Source organism: Giraffa tippelskirchi, chromosome 1, assembly GCF_054371585.1.
Source record: "Giraffa tippelskirchi isolate mGirTip1 chromosome 1, T2T-mGirTip1v1.2.pri, whole genome shotgun sequence".
Lineage (NCBI taxonomy): Eukaryota > Metazoa > Chordata > Mammalia > Artiodactyla > Giraffidae > Giraffa > Giraffa tippelskirchi.
The window spans coordinates 184,389,278-184,416,130 of NC_137275.1; the positions used below are offsets into that span (position 1 = coordinate 184,389,278).

At 37.5% G+C, this 26,853-nt stretch overlaps 1 protein-coding gene across 1 annotated transcript; it reads left to right on the plus strand.

The window, feature by feature from the left end:
- On the plus strand, window positions 1-24,046 carry ATP6V1B2 (ATPase H+ transporting V1 subunit B2). The gene is made up of 14 exons (XM_081570896.1): window positions 1-163; window positions 7,603-7,658; window positions 11,734-11,832; window positions 13,047-13,140; window positions 13,295-13,372; window positions 13,804-13,943; window positions 14,282-14,383; window positions 14,758-14,855; window positions 15,470-15,593; window positions 17,510-17,660; window positions 19,077-19,159; window positions 20,417-20,521; window positions 21,752-21,881; window positions 23,767-24,046. Exons 1-14 carry the CDS (start codon window positions 28-30, stop codon window positions 23,904-23,906), a joined length of 1,536 nt encoding a protein of 511 aa, XP_081427022.1. The 5' UTR covers window positions 1-27; the 3' UTR covers window positions 23,907-24,046.
- The last annotated feature ends 2,807 nt before the right edge of the window (window positions 24,047-26,853 follow it).

Here is a 26,853-nt window from a genome sequence, read left to right on the forward strand (position 1 = left end):
GGGGCCAGTCGGGACGGAGGAGACAAGATGGCGCTGCGGGCGATGCGGGGCATCGTGAACGGGGCCGCGCCTGAGCTACCAGTACCCACCAGCGGGCCCCTGGCGGGGTCTCGAGAGCAGGCGCTGGCAGTTAGTCGGAACTACCTCTCCCAGCCTCGTCTCAGTAAGTATCAGAGAGCAAGACGAATCCTGTCTTTGCTCTTAGCCCCTTGCTCCCACTCACCTGTTTAACCAGAGGGGTGGGGTGGGGTGGGGAGGGTTGTTTTTCGGTCTCGCGACCCTCTACCCCGATCTCTGCGTCTCTCTCTAGAAGGAGATTTTCAGTGTCTTATTTCCGTGCCAGCGGCGGGCTAAGGGGAAGAGCACCATCGGGAACTTTTTCCTGGGTTGTGGGCTCCGGGCTGTTGCCCTACTCTGTGCAGCTTCCCGAGGCTGGAGCGTGCTCAGGCGCTTGCTTTCTGTCCTAGAGGCAAGGCCGCTCCTTGCAGCTCTCATCCTGATCTTCTGCTGGCCTCATTTGGATCTGCAAGGGTCGAGGGAACGCCCCTCCCCATCCCTTTGCCTCCGGTGTGGACCTCAGGGCAGGTTCTGAGCTCCTGCCGAGGGAGACGGTGTAGTGTCACCGCTGACGTGGTCAGGCTTTTCTCGGATGGAGGTCAGGCCCGCAGCCAGAGGGAGATGTTGTTCGGTGGAGAGGCAGCCCCGCAGGAGGACACCTAGATACCAGCGAAAGCCAGAGCTGAAAAGTACCCCGCAGGTCATCCCAGTCTAACCCTCTCATTTTACAGCGAGAAGCCTAAGATTCTGAGAGAGACAGGACTTGCCAGGCTTTAGACACCTAATTACTGACAGAGCAGGAGAATTCCATCTTTCTTCATTCCTGCGGGGCCTTTTTCCTACCATTAACTTGAGTGCAAGGTTGTCTTAGGGAAGACAAGCAGTTTTGCCTGTGTATGTAGAATATATGCAAAACAAATGCAGAGGCATGTTTAAATGTTATTATTGTGAAAAAAAATCCTGATAACCAGGCTTCAGTGCTCAGCAGTTCCAAAAGAAATGGTTCTTGATTACTACACAGTACCATTGTGTAGCATCAGACCTTCTTTAGCCATTGGGGATGAGCCCTGAAAGTAGACTTTACAATTTAGGAAAGCACCTGATGTTTCCCAACACTAGTTAATTGCCAGAGTGCCTATTTGTGGGTAGCTCTTAGGTTAAAAAGAATTTCAGATGAAAGGTTTCAGTCTGGGCGCTCTCCTCCTGACTAATCCCATCCTGATCAGTCATTGGGTCATGTGACAGCACTGCAGTGTGAAGGAGGAAAGACTTGATCATAGGGTTTGCTGAGATGTGCTCTTTTTTTCTTTTTTGAGATATAGTTGATCTATACCATTGTGTTAGTTTCAGGTGTGCAGCAAAGTGATTCAATTATATGTATGTGTATATATATATGTGTGTGTGTGTGTGTGTTTGTATTCTTTTTTAGATTCTTTTCCATTATAGGTTATTACAAGATTCAGTAAAGTTTCCTGTGCTGTACAGTATGTCCTATTGGCTAGTAGTGTATATATTTTAATCCCAAACTCCTAATTTATCCTGCCCCCAAACCATGTGCTTTTTATAATGGGAATTATTTGCATTAGGGGATGCCTTTTGGGAGTTTTAGGAGCTGAAGTAGATATTTCAAGAAATTGACAGAAGTTGCATTCATAAGAATACACTTGTGCCTAACAAATACAGATACTCTCACGAATTGCATTTGTATGCTTTGATTTTCTTTGGGTAGAATGATAGACATTAGTGGTGCTTCTAGGAAAAGATTAGAAGAAGCAGTAGTCATTTTTCCATGAAATTATCCACTCAATTTCAATTCAGAGTATCAACTGAAACATAGCTGAAAGTACTCCATGAGTAAGGTTGTGAGCTCTTAAGAGAGGTGAGTGTGATTTCTGGACATTCTGTGTGCGCTCAGCCCCTGTGGCTGAAGAACTTCAGGAGATGAGATTCCTCCTGACAAGATACAAGATTGCAACACAGTGCTTAAAACTGAAACTTTGTGGTTCAAGAATCCTTTTTGTAACCTCAGTGCCTAATCCAGTGCTCACACAAAAGAGGCATTCTGTTTTGTAATTGTTATGTAGCTTGCCTTAAAACCCCTTATTCTAATAGTTTAGTATTTGAATCCTTACTGTGGATGGAACCGGAGTAGGGAGTTGGGGTACTTGGTTGAAGTTTTCCTTCTGTGTCTGGATTGTTCTAAAAAGCACAGATGATACCATACTTATGCTAACAGCTAACAGCATTTGAATGTCATCTTTTTCTTACATTGCCACATTCTTGGTTCTGGTTAACACTTTAATCACTTCTGAATAAATATTGATTAACCTCGTCACTTTTCTAATTAAAGATTGATGTTACCATCCTAAGTGAAAAGTTATAGTTATTTAATGTGTGCTTTTTGAATAAAGGAATGGAACATTGACAGTTCCACTGTACAAATAGGATGCTGGTTTTGAACAAATTCGGGATTATGGGGCTGTTAACAAGGTCTGGAAACTGAGATCTGCAGGCTTGAAATAATCTTGAGCACATTGGTTGAATTTCTAAAGTCACAAGGAAAGAAAACTTCATTTCCTTTTACACTTTGAGCAAGATTCAATAATACACTTAGAGCTTTTGGATGTTAAACATTTTGAATTAATCTCATGTTTCTTGAGATCCTAGGTCCGTCTGTCTTACAGTTCTTACGTCATAAAGCAGACCTAACCTCAGTGAAAAGTCCAGTAAAGGAATCATTGGCCTGCCCTTTTTCTAGAACCTCTCTCTTCTTGCTTCCTGCAAGGTGTGGGTCCCTACTTTTCTTGCACAATAGAAGATGATTGTTCTGGTTCTGGTTTTGTTTTGCTAATAAGGTAGAGGCTGAAGGACTAGATCTCTTATTGTGCAATGGTTGTTGAATTTTCTCTTTGAAAGTTTCACAATCATTAAGTAGTGTTCTATTGAACAGTCTCATATCCTGTAGGAGAAAGAGGATGTCATCTGACCAAGTACGTGCTTCTTAAAACCTTTGTAGATTTGGGGTTTAAAATGCTGTTGTCTAAATATTTATCGCCTCCATAAATACTCAGGATCAAAGATGTAACCATGTCTGCTTTGTTGTCAGAAGTTCTAATCGTTTCCTGCAGACCCAAGTTCTTGTTTGTTTGGAATTTTCAAGAGAAGAGTCGTCATTGTTATTGTCAAACAGGCGTATTTATGTAATTTGTAAATGGATTTTGATATTTTGAAGAATAGCTTAATGTCTTTGGCGGCTTTATTCTATAAACAGTTGTCTCTGCTTTGGGCTGCTAATAGTGATGGTGGGGTGTGCGTGCTTGCTCAGTCACTTCACTTATCTGACTCATTGCAGCCCCATGGGGTGTAGCCCACCAGGCTTCTCTGTACATTGGGATTCTCCAGGCAAGAATACTGGAGTGAGTTGCTGTGCCCTCCTCCGGGGAATCTTCCTGACCCAGGAATCGAACCTGCATCCCTTATGTTTCCTGCATTGGCAGGCAAGTTCTTTACCACTAGTGCCACCTGGGAAGACCCAATAATGATGAGGAAAGCTGGGCAAATGTTGAGAGATAAAAGGTGGTATTTGATATTGTTTTCTCTGCTTGTCCACCCACCCCCCCCACACACACACAGTTTTATTATTATGGAAAGGAGCTATAGTTTGTATATAAACTGTCTTCTCCCTGTTTGTAGGCCAATGCTAGGAACTGTGTTATCTCCATATTTTTAAGTTGTACTGGAGACTAAGGGTTATAGAGTACAAACTTAGAATTAGGAGAAGGGGGCACAAACAAACAAAAATAACCCTCTGTCTTTGATTTAGTAACAGATTTCTCAGAGATGTAGTTTAAGTGTGGAATGTGTGTGTCAGCCTTGCCTACCTCCCAGTGTGTTGTTGTGAACTGAAACAAGGTAGCCTATCTGAAGATGCTCTGTAAAGTGTGAAGCAGTTTGTTTTGGTAATATGTTTTGTTTAGTTTGGATTATACCACGTATTAGTTTCTTTTGTATCCAACTTTAATGTAAATCAGGCATGTTGATTAAACTCTGCTTTTTATCTGAAGTGGTCTCCTGGTGCTTACCAGTGAGAGAAAACAGGCTGAAGCGTCTCCATCAGTTTCTCCCTTTTCTGCTTTAACTTTTCTAACGCCTGCACTCCATTGGAGAAAGGTTATTTTTCAGTAATGATACAAGGGTGTCCCAGACCACGTAAAAGGGCCAGTTCAGTTTTAGAATTTAAGCTGTAGCACAGACTTAAAGAAAAAGTGACTGGAGGTGGACTGTGTAGGTTTGGATCCTTAGGGAAGTTACTTAATTTCTGGAAAAAAAAACCCAAAAAACTTGGAATAATATTCATTAACTCATAGACGTGTTATGGAGATTAAAAAAGAATTCCTGACAAGTACTAATTAAATATTATTGGTGGTTTTGGTATTAATCAATTTGAATGGTTCTTGGCTTTTTTGAAGGCTACGTACATTGTTTTAAATTTTGAGACTGTGATGAAGTAGAATCTTGTCTTATATAGTAGCAATCAGCTTGATTCACTATTTCCAGGAAAAGCAATCACTAGTGGTTTTTTTTTTTCTTGGTCATGGTTTTGTCTTGTGACTGGCAAACTTCATAGTTTTGAATGACCTTCAATTTAAAGATGAGATTTTAAAGGATCATTGTTGAAGAGGTTAAAAGTTCAAAGAAGTTGCAAATCTTGTCCAGAAAGTAAAGAGAATTTCAGGACCTGAAGCATTTTACTGATGTTACAGTCAGCAGTTGCCTATAAATCTCAAAGCTTAATTCCCCTACCCTCACTGGCCCACTCTCTCCTCCTGTTCCCAACTGTTAAGGTTTTTGAAAAAGTCAGTGTTTTAAAAGCGGGGTGCTAAGAAAACATGTTTCTAATGTAGTTCACTTTGCATATCCACATAGCAATTTTAGAAAGGCATTGAAAATCAATATTTGGACTCTTAAAATGAGAAGGAAATGGCAACCCACTCCAGTGTTCTTGCCTGGAGAATCCCAGGGACAGAGAGAGGAGCCTGGTGGGCTGCCGTCTATGGGGTCGCGCAGAGTTGGACACGACTGACGCGACTTAGCAGCAGCAAAATGAGAACAATGAGGAAAAGAATCTAAAAAGAGTAACTGTGTGTATGTGTGTAACTGATTCACTTTGCAGTACATCTGAAACTAACACATTGTAAATCAACTATACTCCAATAAAAAAATTTTCAAAATGTATATATAAAAGTATTCTTAAAAAATGAGAAAACGCAGGGAATTCCCTGATGGTCCAGTGGTTAGGACTCTGCACTTTTAACTCCCTGGTCTGGGTTCAGTCCTCAGTCAGGGAACTAAGATCCCTCAAGCCAGGTGACACTCCCAAAAATAAAATAAGAACAAGGAAGAAATTGTTTCAGGGCAGGAATTATTTTTAAAGAGTATTAGGTTGTTTTAAAACAGTAGGGAAGATGTATCAGTAGTATGTTAACTGTCTTTCAGGTTGATGGCAGTCAGTTATAACGTGTACTATTCTCTACCTGGTCTGTAGCTGTAACTGTGATGTACAGGCAAAGCAAAAATTAAAAAAAGAGCTTATGAAAACAGATAATGCAATGATATTAGGATATGCACTTTTGTATTTTTATTCTTATATAAAGTTATTTGCTGGTTGTTGGCCTCTAGTTCAGTCTGTGTTATTTAAAATCTAATATATGAATTATATGGATTGAAGTCATGTTCAGGGCCACGTTGTTGTATGTATGAATGTACAGCCTTGAATGTGAATAATTATTGTAAACTATATTTTGCGACTTTTTTTTTCTGGCTTTATTACATAAATTTTCTATTTGGTCGATTTAATCATATCATAATTTAATGAATCTGTTTATCCTTTTTTTTCCTCCAGATATCTGTGCTTTAGATGTATTTAAATGGATGATGAATTTTCCACATATGCTCGGTAGTCTTGTAATAAAAAAATTAAAATTAAAAAAAAAACACAGTAGGGAAGATTACTATAAAAGTAGTAGAAAATATAACAATTGAGATCTTTCTAATAATCTTGAATTGCTTGCTTGCATGGGTGCGCAGTCATATCTTACCTACTCTTTGTAACCCCATGAATTGTAGCCCACCAGCCTCCTCTGTCCATGGTATTTCCCAGGCAAGAACACTGGAGTGGATTGCTGTTTCCTCCTCCAGGGGATCTTCCTGACCCAAGGATCAAACCCACATCTCCTGTGTGTCTTGCATTTCAGGCGTATTCTTGACTGCTTGAGCCATTGGGGAAAATCTTGGAGGCATGATTAATTTGTTTACATGGCCATCCATTCAGGTTGTGACTTCCTTTTTTCTAAGGTTGAAAAAAAAGAAAAAAGAGTAGTTAGGGACTTCTGTGGATCATTACAGTTATAAATGTATTCAAGCAAATGTTTGGTGTCAGGAGGTAAATGTCCTCAGAATGAAAGACACGGGTTCCTGACAGTGCTTGCCTGCTCTCTCTGTGTGTTTGTAACAGAGCACTTGCTTCCTGGCTAAAGAAATTGTGTTTTTAAATTCGGAAGCTCCTGAGTGATCAGACTGGTTGTTTAAATGGTTTCCTCTTTCTTGGGCATCTACATTCATGCAGAAATTTCTGTCTAAGATCTCATAAGAAATCACACAAGTGAAAATTTCCCAACTGATTGACAGCTTCTTATAAATTATTTATTTTTTCAGCTTTTCTTATTATGAAATTTAGTTAATTCTGACATTGTTGGAATTGCTCTCCTGAGTGGTCTGATTTATACATGATTACTGTTAATTATACTTGGCATGTATGGAGTTGTGTTGTGGTTCAACGATGGCTACATCTTTACTAAAATGAGGGATTTGGGTAGCTTGTTGCTATGGCATAATTTGCAGTAGAAAATATAAGCTCCTACAATGACTGACGTTTGACCTTTTTTTTTAAAGGATACTTGTATGTTCTCTGGCCTTTTATCCCCCTTCATAAACACTTTTTTCACAGTTTTTATGGTACCATTTAATGATGGCTTTTTATCTTAATAGACTACATTTTCTCAGATTTCTTTCATGAGTTTTGTCACTTTTGCTTAAAAAGGGTTCCCTTCCCCTTCTCTGTCTACTTTGCTAAGTGCCACCTTTTCTATAAAACCGTCTCTCTTCTAAATAAGAACAGCTGCACTGTCTTCCCCATGCTCCACAGATCCTCTGAACACCTCTGTTAGAACCCTTAACTCCCCTCCTCCTTAGAAAATTGTGGACTCTTAGGAACTCACTCTCTTTGCCTTTGTTTTTGTAGCCTGGGTCTTTGAAGCAGTTTGATTTATAGTAAGAATGCAACATTGTTTGGGTTGAATGAAGGGGAATTATGAAAAGTTGTACAGATGGGGGCTTATTTTATGAATTCAGTGAAAACTTTCATACTGTTTGAGTGCTGCATATAATAATGGGTGTGACAAAGTGGAGGATTTTTGGTAATACCAGAGAGGTAATGGAGACTGTTGTCCTATTTGACTAGCACTGACTGCTTCTGTTTCTTTCCAGCATACAAGACAGTATCAGGAGTTAATGGTCCACTAGTGATCTTAGATCATGTTAAGGTAATACCACTGTCATTATCGTCTAATCATTTATGCAGTTAAAAGCATAGTAATAAAAACTGTAATTTTTTGTAATTAAAAATTACAAATTTTAAGCCATTCCTTGGTCTGAATGTCATTGCTACGTAGGAGATAAGAATTTTAGAGCAGAAGTCAGAAGATAGGATTCTAGTACTGGATCTATTGTGGATTCTGTTTGTGGCCTTGAGTCCCTTATCTGTAAAATTTTAATTTTAATTTTTGTAAAATAAATTTTAAATAAAATTATTTAATTAAAATTTTAATAAAATTTTAATTTTTAATTATTTTTTAATTTAAAAATTTGATTCTACTTCACAGGTTTATTAGGGAAATAACTATAATATTTGTAAGTGTGTTTTGTGACTTGTAGGATATTAGATATACAGTATCTTGTGGCTCTTGTCATAGACTCATGTATTATAACTACTTGTTACGTATTTGTCTTATCTTCTCTACTAAATTTTAAGCTCCTTCAGTGAATAAACAATAAACTTTATCTTTGAGGGCCTGACTCTGGTGTTCAATTAATGAATAAACAACAGGTTATCTCAACAGTGGCTAAAACCATAAAGTAAAGAATAGCTTTTACTTATTCAGTTTGTTGAAAGACTCTTTTGTTACATGGGTTTTTTTTTTTAGCCACACCTATATATAAGAATTATCTTAGAAGAATAGGCACGTAATATAGTTTATAATTGAGTACCTTGGGTGAAGCCTCCTGAGTTTAAAATATCTTCAGAGGAGATAATTTGTGTAATATGCTCAGTAATTCTGCTTTGGGTGTTGTTGAGAGTGGATTGGGGCAAAGGTACACATTTATTAGTTTGTTGAGAGAAGTAATGATGAAAGTATGTTTGGCATGCAGCCCTTTTAGATGCAGCAAGTTAACAAAAGACATTTCCTAAAAAGAGTGCAAAGTGCATTGTCTGTTCAACTTTATCACTAAGTTAATATTTTTATGCATGACAGAGTACCTATACAAATCAGATTAAGCATGTAGCTTACTCCTGGCCATAGCTTCATGCTAGTGTGCAGTGATTCAGAACTTCAGTATGTAGCACTGAAGTTGTACAACATATATACAGATGCCCATTAATGTTTTGTGAAAGGATGGAGCATACACTTTTCTTTTTTGAGAAACTATTGAAAACATTATTTGTTTCTTTGTCCTTTATTCTTTTTTACATACTTGTTATTAGATAAAATTGGCTTATATTTTAAAAATATGAAGCATATTAGTAAATATACTTTCAAACAGTTTAAAAATATTCATGTTTCAACTATATTAAATGTTGAACTCAACACCAAAAATACACAATACAAATATGTAAATGTCTAATTGGTAAGGGCTGTGAAGGGTACGTACAAGATACTAGGAGAGTCAGTAACGGGAAGAACTTCGAAAACATCTTGGAGGAAGTAATTTTAAGAAAGCTGAGAAAGTTTTTTTGAATGTTTGGGGTATAACTCCAACTGAGGAAAAACTGGTAAATAAAGCTTATGTGGTTGTAAGAATTTATATGCCATAATGCATATATATAGGATCAAGGAATAGATAATTTTATACACATTGTATCAGAATAGATCATGATGGAGACTGCTATATTTAACTCATTTTCTGAAGGTAGCACATCTTTCATTCCCAAACCAGACAAAAGAGAGTATCAGAGAAGAAACAGTATAGCTATTCTCACTCACAGGCACAGATTCCAAAATGTGAGTATAAATGTATGCTCACATATTGGATATTAGCAAGAGCATATTTTAAAAAGTCAACAGAGTTATGACAAAGTAGAATTTATCCTAGTAATACAAAGATGATTTGATACTAGAAAATGTCAGTATAATTCAGATCATTCATAGGTTAAGCTAGAGAAAGCTTATGCTCTTTTCAGTAAATAGCAAAAATATACCTGATAAAATTACTTGCTTCTTTTAGAAAAAAAAAGAAAAAGAAGGTGGTTTTAGAAATAAGGGATAGAACAAATTTTCAAAACCTCTTAAAGGCTATCCACTATAACGTACCACAAACAGCATCCTTAAGGGGAGACTGGGAACATTCCCATTTAAATCAGGAACAAGATGAGGGGGCCCGTTGTCACCACCACCTTCCATCTTTGTTTGTCCTTGCGCTTGAGCCCTAACTGGCGTTGTGGGAAAAAGAAGTTAGGGGATATAGGGATTAAAAAGGGAAAGGTACAACTATCATCATTTCTTGGTACTATGATTAAACAGAAAACACAAGTTATTCAGTGGACAGACTGTTAGAAACAGTGGTGTTAAACAGTGTTGCTGGATACAGAAAATCAGTCTGTAGAAATCAGTAGTGTTTTGTATGCCAGGAGTAACTACTAGAATAACTAGTAACTTTTTACACAAAACTGTGAAACTTTGTTGAAAGACATAACAGAAGACTTCAAATAAGAGGAGATTCCACACCCATGAATGAAAAGACTCAGAATTCTCCCCAGGTGACAAAAGCAGTTAGAAGCAGATAATAAAGGTTTGGTGCAGGAGTGAGCAGGTATTTCAGTGGAACAAAATTAAGATTCTTAAAACCAGCTCTTCTCACACCTGAGAATTTGACTTGGTAAATAATAAAGGCTACATTACAAGTCAATGGGGGCTATTTTGTATTACTCAGTAAATAAGAGTTGGGGCATTTGGCTTCCTATATGGAAAAAAGAAAAATGAGAAAAATGCAATTACATACCAGAAATAAATCCAAATGGATTAAAGACCTAAACATGAAAAACCTATCAGAAGACAATATAGAAGACCATTTTTATTTATGACTTTAGATTGGAAGGTTTTCCTATAAAAGAGGCAAATCATAAAGGAAAACAAGTCATTTTATTGCAAAAGCTTCTGTATGATTAAGATTACCATAAGTAAAATTTAAAAAAACAGACTGGGAGCAGATACTTACAAAAGGATTAATATTCAGAATCTATGAAACTTACCTAAAAGTAAATTAGAAAAAGCAGATTCAGTTGAAAAGTGAAGAAAATATGTTAATAAGCCAATTACCGGAAGTGAGAATTGTCAGTGAACATGAAAAGATGCTTAGTAGAATCAGAAAAATGCAAATTGAAAGATACTATTCTTTATTTTATCAAAATGGTAAAAATTAAAGTTTGATAATATAAGATTGGCAAAGACGTAGGGAAAAAATACTTTTCTGTGCTACTAGGAAATTGTAAAGATTACTCCTTTGCAGAGTAATTTCACAGAAAAATGGACACCTGTAACCTGCCACTAGGTAACTAAATACCTTAGGGAAACTTAGGCCCACTTGCATGAGGAGCCACGTGTGAGAATGTCCATTGCAGTACGTTTGTACTAGTATAAATTTGGAACAACCTTGAACACCAGTGGTAGAAGAACAGCTTAATGAAATGTAATATCACTGGATTTTATCTTAAATATTACCATGACAGACCCAAAATATTCGGGCAAGTGGGGAAAAACCAAATTGCAGGATGATATGTTTAGTATGCTGCCATTTAGGTAAATGAAACATTAACAGTATATTTTTGGAAACATGTGATTTAAAATATTAAAATGTACTAGAGGAATACACTTCTGGTTAGAAGTGTATATGGAGGGGGTATATTAGCATTATTTATAATGAGTAATTATTTTATTGTTCAGTTGCATTTTATTCCTGTTCTCCCACAGCACGAGGTGATTAATCAGCCCAGAAGCAAGCATCATTGCTGAGTAGAGGGAATATAGTTATTTGTTAGTTTTATCATCTTTCTATAGTCTGAAAACTTAAAAATATACATGGAAGAAAAAAAAAATTAACTGCTGTGTTTCCATAGAATCAAGATTCTTCTTTCTGTACCTTTTGCTGTGTTTGCCTGAATGTGTGCTAGCAGAGTGTTTTAAGGACTTAAACTACCTGAGGATATTTTAACCTCTTGATATATACCTGCGTGTATAGGAGACGTGTAGGGATTGCACAAGCATATGTGCTGTGATAGAGCCTATAGAGCATTTGGGCTTCTAAAACATTGGTTTATTGAGCCTTTGTTTTTTTCCTATTTAGTTTCCCAGATACGCCGAGATTGTGCACTTAACTCTACCTGATGGCACGAAGAGGAGTGGGCAAGTTCTAGAAGTTAGTGGTTCCAAAGCTGTGGTTCAGGTAAGCATTACTTAAAAAATCTAGCCAGTTGAACATTTTTTTAATCACAAAAAAGCATAAGAAACACCAGTAGTGTTTTCTGGTGATTATCACATAAGTATACAGATCTTCCTTGACTTACTTGTGGGGTGACATCTTGATAAACCCATCAGTAAGTTGAAAATACCATTTAAGTTGAAAATGTGTTTAGTACACAGAACCTACTGAACATCACAGCTTAGCTTAACTTCCATTGAAGTTGCTCAGAACACTTCGATTAGCATGAAGTTGCACAAGACCATCTAATGCAAAGCCTATTTTTATAATAAAATGGTACATATCTAATGTATTTCTACCATATGACCCCTGTGTTTCTTTAGAGATTGATTACTGACTGTGAGGGAAGAAAATTAATTTTTCTTATTTTCTTGCCAAATATCTGCCACCTATGTGCATTCTAACCCAATAGCTCCCCTGGTAAAATGGCTTTTTTTTTTTTTTTTTTAATTGGTAAAATGAGGCAGATAATCACATAGAAGGAAAGAGATAAAAAAACAGAATTCACAGCTTGTGGGTTGAAACCAAAACAAGATCTGAGTCTATGTCTTTAATTGTCTCTGATAAGTCTAGTTTTTAATGTTACTGACTATAGAAAGTGGCAGTTTTCTCGAATAACATATTGCCCTAAAAAGTAATCTGAATGGCATCACTGACTCAATGGACATGAGTTTGAGCAAGCTCTGGGAGATGGCGAAGGACAGGGGAGCCTGGCGTGCTGCAACCCGTGGGGTTGCAGAGTCAGACTCAACTGAGCGACTGGACAACTAAAAAGTAATGTAAAGCAGAGGTCAGCAGAATCTTTGTAAGAGGCCAGATAGTAGATTTTTTTAGGCTTTGTGAGGTTTTATCTAAGGTCTCCTCTGAAAGAAAGATACACTTTCTTTCCCTTCTTTTTTTTTTTTTTTTAAAGAAAAACTACCCTTTAAAACAAAAACCAACAAAACAAAACAAACATTCTTAACTTGCTTGATAGGTTTGGCCTGCAGGTGTGACCCTGGTTAAGAGGTGGAAGTTTGGTTCATCACCTACCATGAACACTTCTTCATTAGTGATATTAAAAGTAGTATATACATTTATATATTTTACTTTATAAGGGCCATTTAAGAGGCAAATAAATTTTAAGCACTTATGATCAAATTTCTTTTACTCTTCTGTTTACTTTTCTTTCTCGATAGGTATTTGAAGGGACTTCAGGTATAGATGCCAAGAAAACGTCCTGTGAGTTTACCGGGGATATTCTCCGAACGCCAGTGTCTGAGGATATGCTTGGTAAACAGATATTATTATTCATTCTGAGCAGAGATCTGTTTCCTTTTTAACGTATTTCCATGTAGTTTTTTTAAATGAATGTTTAAAAACACGGTTAAAAAAGTGAATATTTGAGTCATTGTACTCTCTGTACTGTCTTGTCATTGTTTAACAGGTCGGGTATTCAATGGATCAGGAAAACCCATTGACAGAGGTCCTGTTGTCCTGGCTGAAGACTTCCTTGACATCATGGGTAGGGACAGAAAATGGATTTTGTGTTTGGGGGAAATAGCATCTGTCTTATACCTTTGTCAGAGAAAGGGTGATTTTTATGATACTTAAGTAGATAACCAACATGCTTCATATTTAATTAGTTATTTTGTTAATTATTTAGTAATTTTATTTTTCCCAGAGCTTATCTTAATTTTTTATGTCAAATACTACAAGATATTGTAAAATATTACTAGGATATATCTGAAATGTAAGTAGTAGAGCCATAATGGCTTTGAAATTAGGATTTCTCTTTTGCTACACTGTATAGTTTAGGAATCTACAAAAGATTAATGGAAAAAAGTTTCAGATTTCAAAAATAACTCATTTTTTAAGAGTAGAAAGAAATGCTTTATATGACTGTAGTCTTGATATATAGATGTATTAAAATGTTCTCTTTTGGAAATGCATTAGGCCAGCCAATCAACCCTCAATGTCGAATCTATCCAGAGGAGATGATTCAGACCGGCATTTCGGCCATAGATGGCATGAACAGTATTGCTCGGGGGCAGAAGATTCCTATCTTCTCTGCTGCTGGCTTACCACACAATGAGGTGAGAACTAGAATCTGTTTGATCTAAAATTTAAGAAGAAAGGATCTCCAGATGTTTCACTGTTAGTGAGAAACCAAATAAAGGATTTTCAAGGTAAATACCCAGTGTTACTGTTTATATAATCCAGTTCCATTGACTCTTTTATCCATGCGTATCTGACTTCTTCCTTACTCTTAGGAATCTTTGCAAAAATTACAGAATAATTTTGTTAGGGAAAGACCTTTAAGACATCTCAATTTCATTTATGATTTAATTCCCACAAGTTTAGGATAAAGGTTATTTTGTTATAGAAAATATTATTTTGGATTTCAACTTGGTCCTTTTATACTCCCCATCAGATTGCAGCTCAAATCTGTCGCCAGGCTGGTTTGGTAAAAAAATCCAAAGATGTAGTGGACTACAGTGAGGAAAATTTTGCGATTGTATTTGCTGCTATGGGTGTAAGTATAATCTTTTCCTGTTTTAGAATGAAATGTAAAATTGCTTATGTTCTTAAAACAGTGTAGAAAAATACACATGTATCATTCAATTTATCTCTAGGTAGAGAAGTTTCAACTTGGCATTTTGGGAAAACCATGGATTAGTATTTAGCAGTTGACTGTGGAATATAAGAATAATTCTCTTTATCCCCAAAGCTGACTGTTTACTCTCTTGGCTTTTGTGAATGTTTTGGGAGTACCTGAAGCTTTAAAAGAAGGAGCAGTGCATATCTATAGCTTGGCCTTCATTAGAAATAAATGCTGGGGGGAAAAAAAGAAAAAGAAATACTGAGAATCTTGTGTCTCTGAGCACTGATGAAGTCATTGCCATTTAGGTAAACATGGAAACTGCCCGGTTCTTCAAATCTGACTTTGAGGAAAATGGCTCAATGGACAACGTCTGCCTGTTTTTGAACTTGGCTAATGACCCAACGTAAGTAAATAAATATGCTGTTTCTCTCTGTTTACACAGGCTTCTGGTCAAAAATATTACCTTAGACTAGAGAGGGTAAAACATTATAATGAAAGCTTCATGGGCCTAGGAATGAGATAATCATATGTAAATTCCAGCTCTGCTTTTTGCAAGTTACTTGGTTTTGGGCAAGTCATTTAAGCTCTGAAGCTCAATGTCTTCTTTCGTAAGATGTGATAAATAATACTTGTCTCACAGAGTTGTGCATATTAAATGAGATAATAAGTTACTTAGCACATGGCCCAAACTCAGTAAATGACATTTTCCTCTTACCTGTAAAATCTGCCCCCTGTTATTTCCTCCTTTCTCCTCTCTCGCTTCCTTTCTTGCTAAATTTTGAGAACTATGTAGTTCTGAGGAATTAGGGGGCATTTATAAAATAATCAATTTAGCTGTATAGCACTGAGTAAATACATAAAAGAACACTACCTTACTTAAGAATTTTAAAGTAGTAATTGCTTCACCTTCCTCAGTTTGTGTAAAACTTTAAAAGGGAGATTGTACTATTATTTCCAGAATCATTTTGTTTTTTGCCTTTTTGTTTGCATGACATAGGACTTAATGTTTCATTTCAGTATTGAGCGAATTATCACTCCTCGATTGGCTCTAACCACGGCCGAGTTCCTGGCCTATCAGTGTGAGAAACATGTATTGGTTATCCTAACAGACATGAGTTCTTATGCTGAAGCACTTCGAGAGGTAATTTTTCTCTTAATTACAGTAGGTTATCTTGTTAGGGTTAACTTGTTGCTCAGCAAGTTTTCATTTTTTTTTAATCATTTTTAAAAATTCATTATTCATATATTAGTGTAACACCTTAATCTTTGTCAGCCTAGTTGAAATGATTGAAGATGAGATTTAAATTATTAGCCTATTTATCATACTGTCACTATCTCCATTGATTAAGACTGGATTCTCAGGACTTTTCCTGGTGGTCCAGTGGTTAAGAATCCACCTTCTAGTGCAGGGGTCGCGTGTTTAATCCCAGGTGAGAGAACTAGGTTCCCACATGCCACGAAGCAACTAAGCCCATGTGCTGCAACTAAGATGTGATACAGCCAAATGAATGAGTGAATAAATAAATATTTAAAAAAAAAAGATTGGATTCTTAAAGAGAGGAAATCATGCAAGCTATTTAATCGGCTACTCTACCAGGAAGTTCTGTCTCTGTCTGGACAGTCCATTTTTAGCCCTTTTCAAGAATTTCATTTTCAGTGATATAAATTTTTACTTATTGCCATAAATAAAGACTATACTCTGGCGGAACCCTCTTCAGAACTTTTTTCCCTTCAGAAAACTCAGTATTTAGAAACAATATAAGATTCTAGCAGTTACCATCCAGAAGTGTGGGGTGTGTTCTGATGCAAGTTATGAAATTTTGAGTGAGTTGCTCTTTTAAGTACGTGAAAAAGACTTCTGAAGAGACATACTGTATAAATATTTAGCTTCTTAAAATGCCCTAAGATCTGTCACCATATCTCACTCTGCTTTGGTGCTTTTCCATTGAAGGACTTTTTTTCTCCCATCCATTACAAATAACTCACATAAAAGGCAGTAAAAATAAGTATTAGTGAAAATTTTTAAGAAAGACAAATTTAAAAACCCTTTTAAAAAAAGTTATTGTTAGAGTCAACAGACAGCTGTTCTGTCAGATAGCCACTTAAGTTTTCTATATGTTTATCTTGCTTTCTACATGATCTCCTTTGATGTTCAGTTGCTAAGTCATGTATGACTGTTACCCCATGGACTGCAGCATGCCACATGGATAAAAACTGGTCAGGCCACAGTTTGAGTAGCTCTGATGAAGCATACTCTTGGAGGTGCCAAAGTAGCACTTAGAAGTTGGGCTTCATGCTTTAGGGTTCTTAGTGGTTGTAGATTAATATGTATACATAATATTCTAGTGTGCATGTCTCTGAGAGAAAGACCTTTTATTACTGTTCTTGTGCAGTGATCTAGGGAAATTATCTGGCCCTTGATTCCAGTTATAAATTGGGATTAATATTAACTTCCTCATTAGAGTTCTTGTGAGGACTAAATTAAATGATGTATGTAAAGTATAACTGGAGAAGGAAGTGGCAACTCACTCCATTCTTGCCTGGGAAATCCCATGGACAGAGGAGCCTGGAAGGCTGCAGTCCATGGGTTTGCAGAATCAGACATGACTGAGCACACACGCATAAAATGCATCAAATGATTTCTTATATATATATATTCTTTTCCCTTTTGATTTTTTCAGAGTTAGTTTATGTAAATGTGCAGGATAACATAACATGAAATAAATCTTGTGAACTGAGAATGTTCTCTTGGCTTTAAAATGGACTTCCTTTGATTTATAAAATTGCAAGCTGGATTTTCTTCTGGCAAGCTATTTAAAGATTCTTGTTATGGCAATAATGATTTTAACAAAAAGCTTCTGACCCCAGTTGTCAACATTTCTGTTGTAGAATAATCTGAAATTTTGTTGCTAGATTTTTCTAAATGAGACAGAACTTGAAATGAACAAGGTGATATTTCTGACTTTGTAATTTGGCCTGTTCAAACAAATGTGTTCTAACCAAGCGTTAGTTCTCATATTCTGGTATGTGATACTGTTCTCCTTGACTCACTGTCAGGTTTCAGCAGCCAGGGAAGAGGTTCCTGGTCGACGAGGTTTCCCAGGTTACATGTATACAGATTTAGCCACCATATATGAACGCGCTGGTCGAGTGGAAGGTCGAAATGGCTCTATTACTCAAATTCCTATTCTCACCATGCCTAACGATGGTAAGTTTTGCGTCTTTGGATTATAGCAGGCCTGATGATTGTAAGGGCTTTAATTTCAAGAGAGAAAATCATCTGTCATTTTGAGAGTATTCTCCAGAAGTTGAGTTTACCTAATGATTTGTTTCTAATAAAATTTTTTCATTTCAGAACTATCTATAATGATTATTCTTTAGTAGAAACAATTTTCTGGTAATTATAATTTTTATTAATTAGTATTTAGTATCTGCTGTTTGCAGGACACTGGTCCAGATGTAAGGAATTTTTTTAAAACATATGAGCTCTTCTTACTGTAAGCTACTCCTTCTATTTGGATATTTTCTTTATGTATGTGCACCAGTAATTTAAGGTAGCTTAAGTGCCAGATAAAGAGCACAAGTAGTAAATGCCACAAGACTGGAGGGAGAATGATTGACAAAGGCTTGTTAAAAATTCCTTGGCTTTATCATGTGTGTAAGTGGCGCAGTGCAGTGCCTGCCTGGGTGTCTGCCTAGTAGCTCCTGGGTGAGACTTAACAGCATTCCCCTTATGTTAGTGTCTTTTTGTCTTTATCTCAGTTTTTTTTTTTTTAAATACTTGTACAGAATATTTTCAGAAACAGTAATAACTTTAACAGCACTGTTTCAAGTGTTTTGTAAATATTGACTTAGTAGCTCTTCATGGTGACTTTGAGGTGTCCGCTCTCTTGTGAGGCACAGGGAGGTAAAATGTCCCAAATAGGAAGTGGTGGCTTTAGAACCCAGGCAATCTGAGTACTACCTCAGACGTGACAATGATTTGTTCCAAAGAAGTAGCTGCAAGATTACTCTCTGTAGTTGAACAGACTTAGGCACATCTTGCTCTGTAGGACCTGTTTGGTGCTCCCTGTAGTGTTGCTTTACTTGCTTAGCCTCTTTGTATTTCCCATGTTGAAATGTTGGGTACCCATCTGGGATAATTTATGGAAGAATGCTGTCTCAGTATACATCAAATGGTCAAATCTCTGCAAGCAAACTTTGTGTTTAAATGGAACTTTATTTATACTTGGGGGAGAGGCAACGCATCTAGGAGAAATTGTACTTTTTATGAATGTAGCTAATTTAACTTGTGTCAACACATATCTGACTATGCTGCAACCAAGTAAGTTAAAACTGGCCATTGTGGTAACCTCTAACCATTTTGGCCGTTTAAATTCTAAACTTTATTAAAATCAGATAAAGTTTTGAAATAAAGTGTTTCAGTCACAGTAGCCGCATTTCATGTGTTCAGTAGCCACATTTGACCAGTGGCTGCCATATTGCACAACATAAATAAAGAATTTTCCCATCATCACAGAAAATTATTTTATATAGCACTGTTTTAAGTAGTACAGATGGACTTCCTGTGGTTTTGTTTATATGAAATGGACAGTAACTAACATCAGATGTCTTCCTCTGGTAGATATTACTCACCCAATCCCTGACTTGACTGGATATATTACAGAGGGGCAGATCTATGTGGACAGACAGCTACACAACAGACAGGTATTGAACACTTGTGCAATGCTATAAGCTTACACATCTATTCTTCAGTTATTCTTTAGTGTCTCTGACTTGGCTCTTAGGAATTATTTATTTAGAAAATATCAACTTGAATTGTTTTTAATATGACTATGAAACTTTCATTTCTGTAATACTAAAATCCTAGTGTGGAAAAGACTGCCAGAATTAAGAGTTAAATTTCCACTTTCCTTATTATGCCTTAAAGTAGAATCTATTGTCTCAAAAAACTGTTTTAGGGTCTTTATTCCAAAAGGATATGGTCTACCAATTTTGTTACTAATATAAAAATAGATTTTTTTCCCTTTTTATTGTTAATTATTTTTAATTGAGGTATAATTGATATAACATTTCATTAGTCACAGGTGTACAGTGTAATGGTTTGATATTTGTGTTTCTTGCAAAATGATCACCACAATTAGCCCAGTTAACATCCGTCACCTTACATAGTTAGTTTTTTTTCTTACGATGAAAATTTTGGCGATCCAGTCTCCTAGCTACCTTTAAATATGCAACACAGCATTGTTAACTTACATAGTCACCATACCGATCATTCCATCCGTGTGGCTTACTGATTTTACCACTTACCTTTTGATCTCCCTCACCCATTTTTCCCACCACCATCCCCTGCCTCAGGCAGTGACCAATCTGTTCTCTGAGCTCAACAATTTTTTGGTTTTTTAAGATCCCATGGATGTGAGATTATGCATATTCTCTTTTTTTATACATTATACATATTTCTCTTTTATCTTTTTCTCTCTGACTTATTTCACTTAGCATAGTGCCCTCAAGGTCCATCCATGTTGTCACAAGCAGCAAGATATCATTCTTTTTTATGCTGAGTAATCAAAAATGGAATCTTTTAATTGTTGTTTAACAGATGCCAGCTTCTAATAATGAGCTTTTCAATGAAATTGTTAATCTTTTTATGTGTAATTTGATGAGAGTTCAGAACCATTTTGGATTCGATATTGCAGACAGATTTTGAAAATTCAGTTTTTTTAATATAATCTTGTACTGTTTTGTAGATTTTACTTTTTGGATTTGATTTCTCAAAAGAAGTCTTAAGCTTTAAAATATTTTTTCCTTATCAGGAAAAGATATTAGGACTCATCTAGGAAACAAATGCAGCAGCTTTATGCAATTTAAATGATAATAATGAGTTTCACAATCCTTTACTACCAGTAAAGCTTAATTTTTGTACTTAAATATAATATTTTCTCGCTTCCCATTTTACCCAAGATTTACCCACCCATTAATGTGCTGCCCTCCTTGTCACGGTTGATGAAGTCTGCTATTGGAGAAGGCATGACCAGAAAGGATCACGCCGATGTGTCTAACCAGCTGGTACGTGTGTGCTCTCCAGGATGAATGCTTTCTCAGTTCATTCCTTCTGCTTCCTTAGCACCTCTTGTCTTTTTCCACATCACTTTTCTTCTCCCTCATCAAAGCCGGAGGGAGTGTCATAGAGAATAGTGGCATATCGGTGGAATTCATTAGAGCCAAGTAGTTTTTTCATGAGGATAAATAAATGCTCATGACAAAGATTAAAATTCACATGCCTTGGAGAAGGAATTGACAAACCACTCCAGTATTGTTGCCTGGGAAATCCTATGGACAGAGGAGCCTGGCAGGCTACAGGCCAAAGGGTCACAGAGAGTCGGACACGACTGAGTGACTAAGCACATAGCTACTTAGGTCTTAGAAGCTGGCCCTTTGGTGTGGAGCACTGCTCCCATCTGGCGCTGGGCCCGGGGTCTCTCCCTGAGTTGCCAGTTGTCAGCAAAGAGACCTTTCCCCTCTCCGTTCAGTTGGTCCACCTGACAGCTGTGTAAGGACTCGTGTGTCCTGAGTGAGACAGTGCCTCCCACCTGCTCCTCAGGTCCTTGATCCTTCCCACCCCATCCACTCTCCAGTCTCAGATGTGAATAAAGTTTAAAGACAAGAAAAAAAAGAATCACGTGCATGAGACCTGCCTCCCATAGTGCATGAAGTAGTTTTTAAATAAAAAAATCAAGGCCTAAAGCCTTTATGTTTTTGTTAGTAATCTTAATAGTAATCATACAGTATTTCTAAACGGATATTCTACCTTATTTTTTGTTTAACATAGTAGGCAATCACCAGGACACTAAGGGGTACATGTATATTCTGTGAAATCCTTGGTTTCTGTAGCCCTGAGATTGTATAGCAAAGCATGATTAAAGGAAAATGCATTTAACCTTAAAATAGGCATGGTAAAGTTACTAATATCACAAATATTTTTTTGAATAGAATTTAGAGATGGATTTCTCCGATAGTGTAAGTTATATGAAAATGCTCTACAAAGTATAAGCTCATTGATATGTTGAGAGAGCATTTTTTTGTACATTGTTAGTAATGTTGATGTATTGTGTGCCTGAAGACTCCTTTCTGAGTGAGACTATTGTATAATAAAGTCTTTCTGACTTGCATATGAACTTTGTGAATTACGTTTGGAAGTAGTATGAAATCCTATGAAAATAGCTGTAGCAATACACTTCTATAGCCCAGATTATTGTTAACATTTATGAAACCTTATCTCTGCTTTTGTCTCTGTAGTATGCGTGCTATGCTATTGGTAAGGATGTACAAGCCATGAAAGCTGTCGTTGGAGAAGAAGCCCTTACCTCAGATGATCTTCTTTACTTGGAATTTCTGCAGAAGTTTGAGAGGAACTTTATTGCTCAGGGTAAGATGACTGTTTTCCCATGAATATAAACAGCATCCTAGGTAGTTTTGAGGACTTCTTTCCTAGTCTGAGAGAATTTACACTGGTCTCCATGCAGTTTTCCTTCTGATCAGAGAAGAGGTTCTTGCAGCCACCTGCCGTGTCTTTATTCTTAGCCCTCTGCCTTCAACTCCTTGATCCAGTTATTTGGCTCCTGTCTTCTTCTTTCCCTTCGTACAACCAGCCTTCTGCTCTGCTGCCTCCCTGTCACTTCTTACCCTCTTCTGCAGTGCTCTCCTCTGGTTTTGGGGCTTTCAGACTTTTCCAGTCCATCCATCTTCATCTTCCTGATTTCCTATCTTCTTGCTTCTTAATTGTTAATGTTTCCAAAGGCTAAATTACATCTTCTTTCTGTGCTTTTCCCCTACACTGATGACGGACTTCCTGTTGATGAGCCTTTAGCCTCTTTCTGAAGCTCTAACCCCATGTCTCTAACTAGGATGCCTTTGTTTATGCCACGATATTCTCAGGCTTAGCATGGTGAGAACCAGAGGATTTTCCCAGCTGACCACCAGCCTAGTGGTTAATTCCCTTTTCAATTTCTGTCTGCCTCTGGCATGACCATTGTCCCGGTTAGCCCAGGCTCAGGAATTAGGGATTCTTAACCTTTTTCATTTATTTTCCACCATCAAATATTGACTAATTTGCATTGTTCTCCTTTAAAACATCCTGTTCTGTTTTTTTTGTTGTTGTTGTTGTTCCTGTTATAACTTAGGCCAGTGTTTCACAAAATTGAACATACTTTTGAATCTACTGGGGATCTTGTTGAAATGCAGATCTGATTCAGTAGATCTGGGTGGGGCCAGAGAGTCTGTTTTGACAAGTTCCTGGGTGATGTTGAAGCTGCACTGATCTCTGTCCACTCTGAGTCCGAAGACCTAGTCCAGTCCTTCTCTCATCGTCTGTGGCTGGTATCTTCACCAGTCTCCCCAGTTCTATACCATTACAGGAGTAAATTTACTGTTAAATATATTGACTGTCCTTCTGTTAAAAAGTCTGTAGTGGTTTTAATCACGTAGCATATGTAGGGCTTTTAAGCTGTGTTGTTTGGTCTCTCCCCTGCCACTCCTAATGCTGATGAACTCTATTTTTTACCTCAGTGGTACTTAGAAAAGATGTGTTTATTTTGGAATAATGCTTCAGCTACACACATAGGATTTGTACACGTTTGAGTTTACTTGATACAGTTTTTATTAACATTAAAAATCCCCCAAATATGATTGCTGGATTTTCTTTAAAAAAAAAAAAAATTAGTAGAACCTTAATACAAAGGATAACAATTATTCTGGCAGGGAAAAGGACCAAGAACTCTTAACTCCATAGCCAAAATATGAGATTCATTTGCAGGATAAGGATTATTTTGCTATTAAAAATAATAATGGCAATAACAACTTTGAAAACCACTGCCCTATTCAGGAGCTTAATTGCCGTTTAAGGCCTTTTATGTGTCTGTACTAGACTCCTTCAGGTCGGCCTCTTTTCTGGGGAACAGCTTTCTCGCTACTCCCTGGATAAAACCCTGACTCTAGTTTCCATTATTCAGTGGAATGTATTTAGATCCCACCCAGTTATCAGAAAAAGGCATGTGTGCGCGTGCACACACTCATGGCTACCCAATGTCTGTTGCCTGTGGCTTTCTCCCTTTTCTCTTATTCTCAGAGATACTTACTGTCTAAACCCTCATTTCTACATTCAGTCACATCCAATCCGGGGAGACCTGGCTATTTGTGTCTCTTTTTTATACTTCACGCTCCCAGTGCTAGGCCCATAACAGAGTAAATTTTGAATAACTCGGGTAAGTTGACAGTAGTTGGCCTTTACTCATCTGATCTCAATTTTTTGTAAGGTGCTTATGAAAACCGCACTGTGTATGAGACTTTGGACATTGGCTGGCAACTGCTCCGAATCTTCCCCAAAGAAATGCTGAAGAGGATCCCTCAGAGCACCCTGAGCGAATTCTACCCTCGAGACTCTGCGAAGCATTAGCTGCTACTTCATCGCTGGCTCGATGCTCTTGTGAAGTACTGGTTCTGTTCTCTTTATTCCTTTTGCACTCCCCCATCCCCACCTTTGTGTTGGAGTTTACTGTGTTACCCTGTAATTAAAAACAAAGACTAGGTAACATACTTTGCCAGTGTTGCAATGTTTTAAACTGCTAACAGACTTTAAAATATCCCCTGTTTAGAAAAACCTGGATCCTCCCAACACTTTCTTTAAAGCAGCTGAGAGTTGGAGGTGAAGTTTTTCATCGATGTGTGTATTTGTACATAATGGTGTACCTAACTGCCTAGTGTCCTCATTATTGGGGTCTCTTAGCCCTTCCCTCTCCACCCTGGCACGAGTATCACTATCTGAAGTTACAGTGCTTTGATCTCCAAGCTAGGCACAAGAGAGGGGTCTGAAAGACACTTCTCAGAGCCAAGAGGCTTTCCTGAGTGCTGGTTTTAGATTTTGGTATGCCTCGGGGTCTGTGCCGCTGCTCTCAGCAGATGGTTTTTACTGCCCGCCTGCTCTTTCCTGTCTAATGGATAGATTAGAAAAGGAGTTTCCTTTTCCTCTCTGGTACGGATTAGCTTCAACCCCCCTGTCTTACTGCTCTTTCTCCCTATGAGTAACACAGAATCATGCCGCTTTTGCCCTGCTGGCATCACTCTGAGAAGCGAGATGCCCTGTCCTAATGATCCTTACTGGGTTTCCATGCAGAAGAATCATCATTACAATAATTAATAGAACTGTTGCTGGAAAGAGTTGGGATACAATTTTTTAAGAGTAAAAAAAAAATCCTTTCTACATTTGGACATGCCGACAGTGGTTTTAAGTTTCTAGAATGTTGACCAGATGGGCAAGTGAGGAAGAGAAAGCACTTCTGTGTATGGATTTTTTAATTTAATGTATGGATATTTTAAACTCTGTTAGATAGTAGCCTTTGGGAAATCCCCTATTCAGTCCTGCTTTTCGACCTCTTTGCCTTTTCAGGGTAATCTTGTGGCACAAGTGACAGCATTAAAAGCTTTAGCCTTTTAATTCCTCCTCCTTCCTGCTGCAAGCCCTGAACTGTCTTCTATGCACTTCTGACATGTCTACTGTTGGGTCTCTCTGTGTTCTTTGTTCCTTGGGTGCAATAGCAGCTTCTCTGTGCATTCCATCTTTCTTTCAAGTTGTGTAAAGTTCTTTTTTCTCTGAAGGTGTAGGGGGTGGGGGTGGGGGAAGTCAGCATGATTATATTTTAATGTAGAAAATGTGACCTGGATATAAAATGAAAATAAATATTAAATTAAATGAAAGTTACCTATAGTGACTCTGTATCTTCTCATCAAAAAAGTAGTAGCAACAAGCAAGTATATAATAATAATGCACCTCTTTGATTCACAATTTTGAGCGTCATAACCAATATTGTGAACCAGGTCCTCTTACAAGGGAACCATGTTTTGTATAACCGTCTGCGTTGTAGGTTGCCCTTTCAAACTCTTTTCTCTAATACCTCTTCCACTGTATTGTAGTTTGATTCAGGGTCGGGAGTCCCTGAGGTTATTATAGCATTGTTTGAGAGCCTATCTGCCACACATGAAAGAGGGTAATAAATAGAAAGTGAAAGACATACTGAAGCAAGCCGAAACTTATTTCCCATAAAATCTGAAACAGATGTCCAGTATATAAAGAAAGCATAGTGGTTAAAGCACAAGAACGTGGCATCATCGTAGCCTCTCACTTCTTTCCCCTCCTCAACTCAAAGCAACATTCAGATGTAGAGGAAAGGCTCCGTCACGGCAAGAATTAGGGAGACCTGGGTTCTGAGTCTGGTGCTGCCACTAAGCATGTGATCTTGCTGAGTCACTTAACAGATCTGTGTTCCTTTTAGGGTTATTATATGGACTTGAGGTTTTGTATGTGAAACATTAAAAACAGTGCCGGGTCCATGGTAGGCACTCTTACAATAGGCCACTTTTAATAACAAAGCTTTATTAAGGCAGACTTAACTACTCTTAAATGATACTTGGGATTAGTTAGTTAAGTAGCACTCTTGTTAGTTTGTTATCTTTTAGTGAAAACATTTTCTTAGTGTACCTCTTTGTGCCAGTGATAAGACTTAATTAAAAGACCAGTTAAAGTTATGCTTTAATGTGGACTCTGACTACGATTGAATTTTTTAAAGAGAAAAAGTTTTCTTTGCAGTTGGCTTAGAGTATCTGGGCGGTCTCTCCAGAGTTCGGGCTAAGTCACTAAGCGTTTATTGCTTACAGTTGACTGCCACTTCAGTCTGTAAGGTTTCATGTAAGTGAAAAAATGTTTTCCGGCTAATAAATGCCTCACTGAGATGTTTTATTCTCAGCAGCTGTGGATGGTGTCCGATGTCTGGGGTGAACAAAGCATTGTCTGCTTTTGAAATTTTCTCTTATATCAGTAAAGGAAAGTTAGCTTAGTCCAATATTAGGGAACAACAGAAAATAGTTTCCTCGGCCTAACTGAAAATACAGTTTAAAGATGACAAGAAAAACTCAGCAAGGCAGTTCTGGAAGGACAGAGAACTTAAGTACAAAGAAATGGGTTTTGGGGACTTCTCTAGTGGCTAAGACTCCAGGCTTCCAATGCAGGGGGCCAGGGTTTGATCCCTGGTCAGAGCACTAGATCCCACATGCTGCAGCAGATCCAGTGCAGTCAAATAAATAAAGATATATTATAAAAAAAAATTTTTTTTTTAATGAGAATCATATTCCTTACTCAGCCACCAGCTGTAGTTTTATTCCAAACTTTCTCCAGTCTGGAGTTAAATACCTGCCTAGCACTCAAGCAAATGATGTGGTGTCCTAGCCTGCATTCGCCCTGCAGTAGCAACAGGGAACCGATGTTGAGAAACAAAAATCTCGCCAGTGACTCATCAGTCACAGAGCTTTGTATCTTCGGCAAGAATGGCAAAACCTGCCCAGAAAATGTG

Coding starts and splice junctions, on each gene's coding strand:
- ATP6V1B2 (XM_081570896.1), top strand. CDS start 28: ATGGCGCTGCGGGCGATGCGGGGCATCGTGAACGGGGCCGCGCCTGAG. Junction 14,384..14,757: donor TTGTATTTGCTGCTATGGGT/GTAAGTATAATC, acceptor ATTGCCATTTAG/GTAAACATGGAAACTGCCCG. Junction 19,160..20,416: donor GACAGCTACACAACAGACAG/GTATTGAACACT, acceptor ATTTTACCCAAG/ATTTACCCACCCATTAATGT.